At 43.7% G+C, this 13,144-nt stretch overlaps 1 protein-coding gene across 1 annotated transcript in view; it reads left to right on the top strand.

The window, feature by feature from the left end:
- LOC140381576 (neural-cadherin) overlaps positions 1 to 13,144 on the top strand; it is a 466,796-nt gene that overhangs the window by 333,078 nt on the left and 120,574 nt on the right. Inside the window, exon 27 of the mRNA XM_072465639.1 lies at positions 602 to 816. Within this exon, the coding sequence (XP_072321740.1) occupies positions 602 to 816 (215 nt within the window). The remainder of the gene's footprint in view (positions 1 to 601; positions 817 to 13,144) is intronic.

Here is a 13,144-nt window from a genome sequence, read left to right as displayed (position 1 = left end):
CTGTTTTTTTTGTTGTTTTTTTTACAACGAACAAACCCGTAAAATAGCGATCCGCGCGTGTTACGGCTCAATTATTCAATTCCCCAAAACACGACCAAAACACGTCTTTCAAAGCTGGAAATGTAAAACACAGATTTCCACTTCTGCCAAATTCCGCTAACATTTATTAACGACGGGAGCCGGAAAAAGTATATCTGTGACTGGGAGCAGAAGAACAAATGAGTGCTGAGAGAACGGGGGAGAGAGAGAGAGAGAGAGAGAGATGTCGGAGATTCTCCCTGTGTTTTTTCTTTTTCTTTCGCACTAATGAGCACATCTGCATCGCACACACAGAGATGGCCAAAGGGAAGGCTGTCTGTGCGGGGAAAACGACTACACGGCTCTGGATCCGGGAGTGAAGGCGCTTGAAAGAATGAACCGTAGTACAGAAGATTAGAGAGATGGAGATGATCAGAGTATTCCCCCCCCACCCACCCACCCCCGGCCCGCCCGTCTCAACCCGTCCGTCAAATATGGGTCAAACATCTCCAGGATCCGGTGTTCTTTCCATTTACCAATTCACAGTTTTTTTGTTGTTGCTTTTTCCTCCTTCTGCCCGTAGGTGCCAGTGCCCGGCGCAGTTCGAAGGGCCCGAGTGCCAGCAGAACAAGCACAGTTTCCACGGCAACGGATACGCCTGGTTTCCTCCCATGATGCCCTGCTTCGAGAGCCACGTGTCGCTGGATTTCATCACGGACGTGGCGGACGGATTGCTGCTGTACAGCGGGCCCCTGGCGCAGCTGCAGGCCTGGGACTACGAGGACTTCATGGCCATAGGTAGAACGAGCGCGCACCGTCCGCCACCACACGGGGCAGTAATGAGTCACACGAGGCAGTAATGAGTTACACGAGGCAGTAATGAGTTACACGAGGCAGTAATGAGTTACACGAGGCAGTAATGAGTTACACGAGGCAGTAATGAGTTACACGAGGCAGTAATGAGTTACACGAGGCAGTAATGAGGACAAGTTACAGTCATAATGCACTTATTTTCAAACTTCATTTTCTATTCTATTCGACGCTGCTGTTCATTTGTTCTTTTTCACTTTCAGCTTTGTGCCGTTTGTATAATGTTTCTCCTCAGGGGGGGATTAACTTAAAGAGAGAATCAATTTAACTTAAGGTGAACAAAACCAGGATTTAGAGGATAAAGGAAAATTTGAAGTAATTGATCATTATTAATATGGCTGTAGTCCTACAATCAAGGGAGCAGATTCAAAGAGGCTTTCAAGCTGTGTTTTTACCTGAAGTCAAACTCACATTTTATGTTCTATTCAGTTTATATGAGACATGTCAAGTTCACTTTATACTTTGAAGTCTGGCTTTTTAATGCAAATGAGCCTTTGTTCCAAACACAGTAATCATGTTGCACTGCACTCCCAGGATGCAGGTCAGACCATAGATTCATTTACATTAATGAATCTAGTTTGACATTAAGACATTTGTTTTCCAAAACTCTGAGGCCGTATTCAACAGAGTAAAAACACATTTTAAATGAAAATGTCACTATTAGAGAGGAGACCTCAAATGACCTATTTAATGCAGGAAACAGTGATAAAATCCCACTCTCTTCCCATTATTTATGGATCTGCTCTCAAATGCAAATGTGTGTCCTTGGCACATATTCTACTGTCCCACAAAGACTCATGCAAATCACACCTGGTTTTAAACAGTGTTTTCTGCTTGGCAGACACTTGACAAAAAGGCATTCCTGCAATTGCAGGACACACACACGCACGCACACACACACACACGCACACACACGCACGCACACACACACACACACACACACACACACACACACTCACGCACACACACGCACGCACACACATACACACACACACATGCACACGCACACGCACACACACACGCACACGCACGCACTCACACACACGCACACACTCACACACACACTCACGCACGCACACACACACACACACACACGCACGCACGCACGCACACACACACACACACACACACACACACACACACACTCACGCACACACACGCACACACATACACACACACACATGCACACGCACACGCACACACACACGCACACGCACGCACTCACACACACACGCACACACTCACACACACACACACACACACACACTCACGCACACACACGCACGCACACACATACACACACACACATGCACACGCACACTCACACACACACACACACACACGCACGCACGCACACACACACACACTCTCACACACACACACACACACTCACGCACGCACACGCACACACATACACACACACACACGCACGCACACACGCACGCACTCACACACGCACACACACGCACGCACACACGCACACGCACGCACTCACACGCACACACACGCACACACACACACACACACACGCACACAACATATGTCTGCTTTTAAATTTGTCACACTTTTTTGTCCATTTGCAAATTCAGTGCAGAAGTTTTTCTTTTTTAAATGGGCTGAAAAGTGATTTCCTTGACAGTCGCCTCCGTCACTGTCCGGATCCGGATCCTTGTTATAGCTTTATTTGCTGCAGCCAAAAGTACATTCCACAGGTATCCATCTATTCTTTCAATTGTTGGAGTTTTACATCAAGGACACATTGTTTTAAAATCACGTGTGGCTGTTAAAGTCTGCAGTAATATATAATATATAATATAATCTCTGTCCAGTATTTATGAATACTAGGGCAGTCCCAAAACATGTCTTTATTTAAGTAAGATTGTGTCAACTGCAAAATATCCTAAAACCCCCAAATCCCATAGTTTAGACCTCTGTACATATGTTCTGAAATGTATGGGAGTTTTCTATTAGTTTGAGTATAAAATGACTAATTAGTACTACTGCAATTTACATACAAATCCAGTCTTCATAGCAAAGATCTATAGAATTTCAATAGGTTAATTATGCATTGACCACACCTCTCACGCCAATACTGCAGTACTTCACTTAACACTTGTCACAGATGTTCCATCGCCACCGCAGCCTTGGTCAGTCCAAGCTACAAACAAGGACACTTACCAGCCTGATATGTTACATTTATTAACTTTTTATTGTGACTGATTTGGCTCTAAATCAATGAGTAATGTTTCTTTTTCCTCTTATACTTCCTTCCATTAACCTAACACCCATTTGACATCTACCTTCCACTCCATGAAATAGAGGTTCAAGTGAACACAATAGAACATGAAATGTACAAACAAGCAGTCGGGGGGAAACAGAGCGCGCCTCATAAATCGCCTCGTTCCGTTACCCGAGCGGCCCGGCCGTTGTTAGCCTGCAATTTAAATCCACTCCAGGTGCAATTCCCTCGACGCGTTAACTCACCACGATCCGCGGATTAAAAAAGACAGTTATCCTCACGCGGAAGCCAAAACCCGCACCCGCCGTCCCTTGATCTTATCGCCAAAGACAGCCCGTGCATTCGGATACCGTTTGATTCCCGTGTCAACACAAATCCTCGTTCAATTTACAGTGCAAAGGACAGTCAGCTGGCTTTGAGGAACGGCGTGCGAATACAGACTTCCATTTGTGAAGCGGGTACTTGCCTAATTCCTGTGAGGCGTTGTTGTCGTGTTGTTGTAAATTATAAAGGGTTTTGAACTGCCAGCATCAAGCACACATTGATAACAAACAGAATAAAAGTCCTCTTGCATGATTTTTTTATTGGGTTTTTCATATATTTGACGTTTTTAAGTTGCGCCATTCTCTTGAGAAATGTGTAGAAGTGTCACAGTTTAGCTAACGCAACACGAATTCTTTCTGTTGTTTTTTTTTTTTAATCAGTTTTGAGATTTAAAACACAAGACATGACACAGAGAGAGAAACTAAACCGGTAATAAAGGCACAAGACGTCTGAAAAAAGAAAATCTCACAGCATAAATTGTCCAACATGTATTTTGTTGTCGTGTCCTTGGGCATAACCGGGACGTTGGGGTGCTGAGGGGTCTGCAGCACCTCCTTCACTCTGCATTTGGTGTATATTGATTACAGTATTTTCCAGAGTATAAGTCGCACCAGCCAAAAAATGCATAATAGAGAAGAAAAAAACATATATAAGTCGCACTGGAGTATAAGTCGCATTTTTGGGGGGAAATTTATTTGATCAAATCCAAGACCAAGAACAGACATTTCATCTTGAAATACAGTTTAAAATAATAACAGATGAGAGAACATGGTGAATAGGTGTACGTATGCTAATGCTAACACCTTCAGCTACATGAGGCACAGACAGAACTGTGGTAAGTGTCTGGTATGTTAACGTAACATATGAACAGTTATTCAGATAACTATAGCATAAAGAACATGCTAACAAGTTTACCAAAGCATCAGTTTGACCCCAAATCACTAAATCCATTGAATTCTTCTTCCTCTGTGTCACTTCTAAACAACTCCACAAACTCCAGAGGAAGAGGAAGTGCTGATTCTTCTTCTGCGTCGCTGAGAGCCTAGAGCGCCCTCTTGTGGTTGCCGGAGTGAAAATAACAAATAATATCAAGTTGATCTGGAGTATAAGTCGCACCCCGGCAAAACTATGAAAAAAGGTGTTAATACATAGACTGCACAAAAGCAAGCGTTTGTACAAAACAAACTACTTGCCTAAATGAACGCGTAGTTAAAAAAAAGTGCCGTATACAACCCATGCATCAAAATTATTATTATCATTAAAGTTAAATGAATGCATACAGGTAATGTCTGGGGAGAGGGAGATTTATGCACGGCAATTTGAGCAGCGAGATTAGAGGATCGTACGAACCATACGACGGCGGCTTCCAAAGAGTTAATGAGTTTGTTAGTAGAATAAAGTCAGATTTGTCACAGCGCGGAGTGCAATTAGAGTCAGGCTGTACACATTTAGAGTTGTAATTAACTTGTTTCAGGGTTCACCTCCTGCGTGTAACGAACCCGGGCTGTGATGAAGATTAATACCCCGGCGTCGTGTGCGCGTGCCATATCTGCGGATAGATCAACATGCTAAGCAGCGCTAATGGGATTCAACAACAGGGCGGTTCAGTGTGTGCGGTTGTTTGCCTGGTAATCCAAGCTAAGTCACTGCCTGTTTCTATCAGCTAATGTCTAATAATGTTTTAGTGGAGGAGAGATCAAAACTCGGCAGTTAGGCAAGGCAAGGCAATTCAAAGTGCTTCACACAATAGGAAAAATGCATTAAAATCACAAAGAAATGACAGACCACATACATAGCATTCCAGACACTCTTTGCCAAATTTATTTGACATTGCCAGCATGACAGGCGTCTCCGGTATGGACACATCACTTGTAGATTGATTCTTTCCCATATCAGCGCGCTATCTGCAAAGTTAGAGTGGTGTAAATACTGTAGAATAGGCAGTATCTGCGGTATGTTCTTCCAAAACTAACAAAAAGTCGTAAAGTTTTGAACGTTGGGTTAAAAAGCCTTAGAGGAAATATACAAACATGTTTTTTTCTATTCCCTGTCTTTCAAAGGCATAGTCTTAATGAGCGTTTTCTTAAAATCGACATTTAAAGCCACAAGAGCTTCACGCACTCATCGTGTTGCATAAATACGAATTGAATTTTACCCTGCGCCTTTCAAGACGTCGTATGTATTTTACGTTGCGTTATTCACTGACTCCACACTGCGATCGCACGCTTCTGCTGCAGCACACCGCATGTAGGAATCAATCCTCCAATCTCCAGTCTGAGGAAGAAGAGCTCAAATGACCCGGTATCCATGGGTTTCAGAGTGATGAAACATTAGGACCGTTGCCATAGCAAATAACAATTCAAAACTAAATGTGATATTATCTGAATGGGGAAAAAGCTGAAAACCATGAATTGCCAGTGGTTTTCCATCTATGTATTCTCAAGGTGATATGGGCTTATGACTGATGAGAACAGAAAGAACCACAAACTACTGCCAAGAGGACACAAACTACTGCAAAGAGGACACACACTACTGCCAAGAGGACACAAACTAGTGCCAAGAGGACACAAACTACTGCCAAGAGGACACAAACTACTGCCAAGAGGACACACACTACTGCCAAGAGGACACAAACTACTGCAAAGAGGACACACACTACTGCCAAGAGGACACACACTACTGCCAAGAGGACACAAACTACTGCCAAGAGGACACAAACTACTGCCAAGAGGACACACACTACTGCCAAGAGGACACAAACTACTGCAAAGAGGACACACACTACTGTCAAGAGGACACAAACTACTGCCAAGAGGACACACACTACTGCCAAGAGGACACAAACTACTGCAAAGAGGACACACACTACTGCCAAGAGGACACAAACTACTGCCAAGAGGACACAAACTACTGCCAAGAGGACACAAACAACTGCAAAGAAGACACAAACTACTGCAAAGACACAAACTACTGCAAAGAGGACACAAACAACTGCAAAGACACAAACTACTGCAAAGAGGACACAAACTATTGCCAAGAGGACACAAACTACTGCAAAGAGGACACACACGACTGCAAAGAGGACACAAACTACTGCAAAGAGGACACAAACTACTGCAAAGAGGACACAAACTACTGCAAAGAGGACACAAACTACTGCAAAGAGGACACAAACTACTGCAAAGACACAAACTACTGCAAAGAGGACACAAACTACTGCCAAGAGGACACAAACTACTGCCAAGAGGACACAAACTATTGCCAAGAGGACACAAACTACTGCAAAGAGGACACACACGACTGCAAAGAGGACACAAACTACTGCAAAGAGGACACAAACTACTGCAAAGAGGACACAAACTACTGCCAAGAGGACACAAACTACTGCAAAGACACAAACTACTGCAAAGAGGACACAAACTACTGCCAAGAGGACACACACTACTGCCAAGAGGACACAAACTACTGCAAAGAGGACACAAACTACTGCCAAGAGGACACAAACTACTGCCAAGAGGACACAAACTACTGCCAAGAGGACACAAACTACTGCCAAGAGGACACAAACTACTGCCAAGAGGACACAAACTACTGCAAAGAGGACACAAACTACTGCCAAGAGGACACAAACTACTGCCAAGAGGACACAAACTACTGCCAAGAGGACACAAACAACTGCAAAGAAGACACAAACTACTGCAAAGACACAAACTACTGCAAAGAGGACACAAACAACTGCAAAGACACAAACTACTGCAACGAGGACACAAACTATTGCCAAGAGGACACAAACTACTGCAAAGAGGACACACACGACTGCAAAGAGGACACAAACTACTGCAAAGAGGACACAAACTACTGCCAAGAGGACACAAACAACTGCAAAGAGGACACAAACAACTGCAAAGACACAAACTACTGCAAAGAGGACACAAACAACTGCAAAGACAAACTACTGCAAAGAGGACACAAACTATTGCCAAGAGGACACAAACTACTGCAAAGAGGACACACACGACTGCAAAGAGGACACAAACTACTGCAAAGAGGACACAAACTACTGCAAAGAGGACACAAACTACTGCCAAGAGGACACAAACTACTGCAAAGACACAAACTACTGCAAAGAGGACACAAACTACTGCCAAGAGGACACAAACTACTGCCAAGAGGACACAAACTACTGCAAAGAGGACACAAACTACTGCAAAGAGGACACACACTACTGTCAAGAGGACACAAACTACTGCCAAGAGGACACAAACTATTGCCAAGAGGACACAAACTACTGCAAAGAGGACACACACGACTGCAAAGAGGACACAAACTACTGCAAAGAGGACACAAACTACTGCCAAGAGGACACAAACAACTGCAAAGAGGACACAAACAACTGCAAAGACACAAACTACTGCAAAGAGGACACAAACAACTGCAAAGAGGACACAAACAACTGCAAAGACACAAACTACTGCAAAGAGGACACAAACAACTGCAAAGACACAAACTACTGCAAAGAGGACACAAACTATTGCCAAGAGGACACAAACTACTGCAAAGAGGACACAAACTACTGCAAAGAGGACACAAACAACTGCAAAGACACAAACTACTGCAAAGAGGACACAAACAACTGCAAAGAGGACACAAACAACTGCAAAGACACAAACTACTGCAAAGAGGACACAAACAACTGCAAAGACACAAACTACTGCAAAGAGGACACAAACTACTGCCAAGAGGACACAAACTACTGCAAAGCCACAAACTACTGCAAAGAGGACACAAACTACTGCCAAGAGGACACAAACTACTGCCAAGAGGACACAAACTACTGCAAAGAGGACACAAACTACTGCAAAGAGGACACAAACTACTGCAAAGAGGACACAAACTACTGCAAAGAGGACACAAACTACTGCATCTTTGAGAGAGTTATACACTGGAGTAGATCAGAACACAGCCTCTTGAGTTCGGCTGACACACACCAGAATGTGAACTTCGTCGAGCACACAAGGACATGAAAAGTCCCAGGTCCCAACTCGTCCTCTGAGCCCGGAAGCTCTTCACACACAGAATGTGGCGACATGAATTGTTAGAAGTGCTGTTCTGGCAACACTGATAATGTAAGTGAGCTGCACCCAAGGCATGACTGCAAGGGCCATTTCTGCACAGAGTCTGTTACTTTCATATAGACTTCAGGAACATTACCACTCCTGCCAGAGCAGAGGAGTAATAGAAAAGTTCTAGCTGTATTCTGCAGACAGTTGAGTTGATTCATTTATGAATGTCAAGTGCACACGAGGAGCTGCGGCTCTACCTTTCTGACTTCGAGCCAATCAGTATCAATTGTGTGTTTCTGTGGGAGACAGCTCACCTTTTCAAATAGCCTTGGTTAAATGATGCTGCCCATTGAGTCTGATCATATTGCCCACTGTTTGATGTGCACACATAAAGTCGCCAACTCTCAGCATCTTATTGAAATGCTGCTTTGCTTTTCCAAACCGCCCCCTCATCTGGCCTTAATCCTGCTGCAGGACAGCTGCTGTGCAGACCTACAGGGGTGAAGGCTCCGCCCATATGCATCCAAATGTGTACATACGCTCTCACATGCATATGTGCCTCATGCATATGTATCTGTCAGGTATAGTGAGGATAACCCACTTCTACCACTGCCTGGATGCAAAGTCTTTTTTATGGCTCTCTGAGAACAACTCACTGTGGAAGATCTATGTTAGAGGTTTTTACATGTGCTGTAAATAAGTTCATCTAAAGTTATACTGCAGCTCTGTGAGCCCTGTTTTAGATTTAGTCAGTCATGAACAATCCACGATGGCCTTGTTATTTAGATCCTTACACTCTAGACTCCGTTGCATAAAACTCTATCCCACAAAAAGGAGTGTGCTTTTTATTGGTGGTCTATAAAACCCTCAAACTGTGACCACAGGAATGAGAAGGACAAAAATCTGTCCCTATTATACCTGCTCTTACCACATGGCCCACATCCAGCGGGTGTCAGGATAAGCTATAGCTGAGGCACATTTAATATGCATCACTTTCTCAGGCGATATTTATAGGCTCAAGTTTGTAATGAACACTTTTCCCTGCCATAAAGTGACATTACATTTTGACAAGTGTTGTCCTCGCCGACCCAACACCTGTCTGGAGTGGCATTTACTCTGGCGCTGTTACAACCAGCCGCCATCACTTTGGTGGGCCTCTCCCGGGCTGACCTGATCTGGAATACAGCCTGCAGGATTACTGGGAGGGGCAGGAGCATAAATCAATGTATAACTGTTTGAAAATACTGTATGTCACATTCAGCACATGTTTTATTTTAATAGAAACAATGGCAAGCTTTTTTTGTACCAATACATGACAAATGACTGCTATACAGTGGAGGGCACCTGTATCTTAATGATTGTGTTACCGTAATATTACCACAGGCCAGTATAATTCTATCAAACAAGTTGCATATAAATAATAACCAGGCAGCAAAGTATTACCAGTCTAATACCCTTTTGATCATGTTTGGTTTTATCATATGGTACTTTATAATACAATATTAAAACTAAATATTAACTTAAATATTAGAGGGAGGACTTAAAGACTCCACTGTGACATGTTGGAGGACATTTCAGGACAAAACGTTTAACCACTTTAAACGAGGAAATGTGAGAACTTTCCTGCTTTTGTTGCTCTTTTGCTTGTTTTGGTGGAGAGGATTTCAAACTGTGCGACTTATGGGCACCACTGAGGCCATAGGATTCATCTTATTTTATTATGGGTCCTCCACAGTTCAAATCACTAGTAATTTAGATTAAAATCCACATTTAGTCCTCCTTTTGGTTTTAATATGGATTACCTAAGTGTAGTTACAAACCTGGCTGGAATCTGGTAGAATTTGGAAAAGACAAAGTTGTTCTTGGCGTAAAACCTTTGAGAAACACCATATTAATCTTTGCGTCAATTACTATTAATAATGAAGGAGAGAGCCGTCCCATTTGTCTTGCTCCACTGATTCTTCTCTCAAAGTTGTCAGTCAATAGTGGTCATTGGACCCGTGGGACCGGGGTACAGTTTAGCTTCCCTTAGCATCGTGTAAGGCTAATTGCCTGATCAGCAGGGCCCCCGGTTTGACCTCCACACGGTTCGCCGCAATTGATCGTCCCGCTAACGATTCCCGTCTATAAAAAGTCACACAATAACAAACGTGACCTGAAGCTCCCCTTTTCCCTCGTGACCTCAGACGAGCGTCGTACAGCCCAAATCCCTTGTCCGGACGGTCGATGAGCAAATTAACAGAACAGGCGAAATTTGGGTGATTACACTGGGCGAGGTTTTTCGGCGGTCGGATCAAAGATTGCGGACAAGAAGGTTTTACTGACTTTAGACCTGACTAATACTACTACAAGTGCAATATCTCAACTGATTCTGAGTGTGTTTGTTGCCGGTCAAAGTAACCTGCCTGTTGTGTGCAGAGGTGTGTTCGTAACTGTAAAGAGTGTTACCAAAGTGTTCCAACGTGATGTGACATTTCTATTTTGCTGCCCATGCGCCCCTCACTTCAGACTCAAATGAATGATGTAAGCGTGACAGACTAAACTCATGACTGGGCAGGTCATTCTGGGGTTAATGTGACATCCATTGACCGGAGAGTTCTTGGTTCACATCAAGGATTTAGAGATGTGGTGGGAAAAGCAAAGTTCAATTCAAATGCAATATACATATTTTTTTTTTAGATATCTGTTTATTGAATAGTAGAAAGTAATTCAGCTTAAGATTTGACACTGGCTGAATAGTTTGAGACTTATGGAGCAGCACTTCTGAGAGGATTTGGAGTTCATGTCTTCACTTTGAACATACAAAAAATATGTAAGAAGGCCTAGATTGATTTCTTCTGTATCTGCACTTTTACTCATTTTATTCATTCCGGTTTGAGTCATTCTTCTTATACATCTCATCTCTTTATGAGCAGCGGAAGTCATTTGAAAGTTGCGTTTCCCTGCAGATACTACCTGAGAGCTCTCTACCTAAAGGTCTCCTCCGTATTCTTAAAGTTCTCCCCACGCGCTCAAAAAACGTGAAACAACTTTTAACTTGCTAGCATATTGGTACATGCAAAAACTCTCTCTTTCGGAAAGCAGAAGTGGTCTTTTCTTCCGTAAAAAGACATTATTTCAAGTTTGAAAAAATGTCAAATGCCATCGCGACGGCGCCCAAAAGCACGTTGAAAAGCCACATTCATGCGCGATACATCTACTTTGCGATGCCACGAGTAAACAGACCATGAAATCAAATCTTCAAGTCGATGCCCAAGAAACCTATTTTTCCCTTTTTCCCTCTCACCAAACCCCTGCACCTTAGCGGTTTACAAGTACTTAGCTGCATACTCAGTGTCACCCACCGGGCCGGTTGACGAATACTTCATGCAAGTCTCTAACTCTCTCTCTCCCCTCTGCCCGGTCGCCCACCCACCCACTGATCTTGCACAACGCCAACCTCTGTGGACGTCCCCCTCGCGTCTACACGGCAAACGACCGGGCGCGACGGTGAAGCCTGCGCAATGGCACGATTATGCAGCTCAACTCGTTTGCAGCCGCCTCGCCGTCCGCAGGAGTGACACTTTTCGTATTTTAGACCCCTATACGCTGCTCTGAAAGCGTGCGCACGTCCTCCCGCCGTCCCCCTTCTGTATATCTTCCCGACTTGGAGCGGGAGGTGATGAATTAGGTATGAGTGGAGAGAGGAGGAGGCGGCGGCGGCGGCCGGTCGAGCGGGTGAACCCTCTTAAGAGCAAAGTCTTGTCCCGACCCCGGTGCAGTGGAGAGGAGCGCTTTAGACGGGAAGTGCGCCCCCGTAACGATGGGGCCGCCGCGCCGGGCTGCCTGCTGCTCTGCCCGAGCTGGCCTTTCACATGGGCTTTCAGGCAGGTTCTCCGCATTGATCTCCGGCGCTTTCACTCAGCGTGGCTTCCCTGAGCTTTGACAAATCTGCAAATAGTTCTTTTTTTTTTTTTATTCATGCATGCGTTGTAAACGTTCTTTACAGGGTCACTATGAAGTTTAGGTCGGAAATATGGCTGAGGCAAGAGCGATGCTGGAAAATAGGAAGCTCCGGATGGCAATATTCAGATGGTATTATCTGTTTTAACGTCTTTAAACTAATGTGTGAGGTTGAGTCGTCAGAAAAATGTGAAATATGTGATAAATTACTTACACAAAATGCAGAAATATCAGCTCATACCTTTGAAATATTACAACTTTTTTTTTATTTGAATTTTGAATCAGCTTTTTGTAGCATTTAGTTTTACTCGAAAAATGTACTCAATATTCAAATTTTGCATGTCTTAAAAAAGCATTCATAACGTTATCAACTTTTGAATATATTTCCCACCTTTACTTTGTGCTCAGCAGGTATAGAAACATGTCAAACTCCATGGTCCTGTTGGAAAAGCCCCTCGAGCAAATATGAAAACCCACAAACAGTTTTCTTTGTTCCCTTATGTTTTCTCACTCACATTCCTGCAGTTGTATTTAGCTTCATTCATGCTTGTTTGCTGAATAAGTAAGTAATTATGTCCATGGCAGGGATTTTGAGGCCCAAGTACATTGTTCTGAATTCTAATGAGATGGTAACATTTTTGACTCTTTCACCCGCCCTTAAAACCAGTAGTTTGACCATTCATTGTGA

The sequence above is a fragment of the Eucyclogobius newberryi genome, unplaced genomic scaffold (genome assembly GCF_026437365.1).
Source record: "Eucyclogobius newberryi isolate DKJ021-1_F unplaced genomic scaffold, fEucNew1.0.hap1 SCAF_5, whole genome shotgun sequence".
In the NCBI taxonomy this organism is placed as follows: Eukaryota; Metazoa; Chordata; class Actinopteri; order Gobiiformes; family Gobiidae; genus Eucyclogobius; species Eucyclogobius newberryi.
This window is presented reverse-complemented; position numbering and strand designations above follow the sequence as displayed.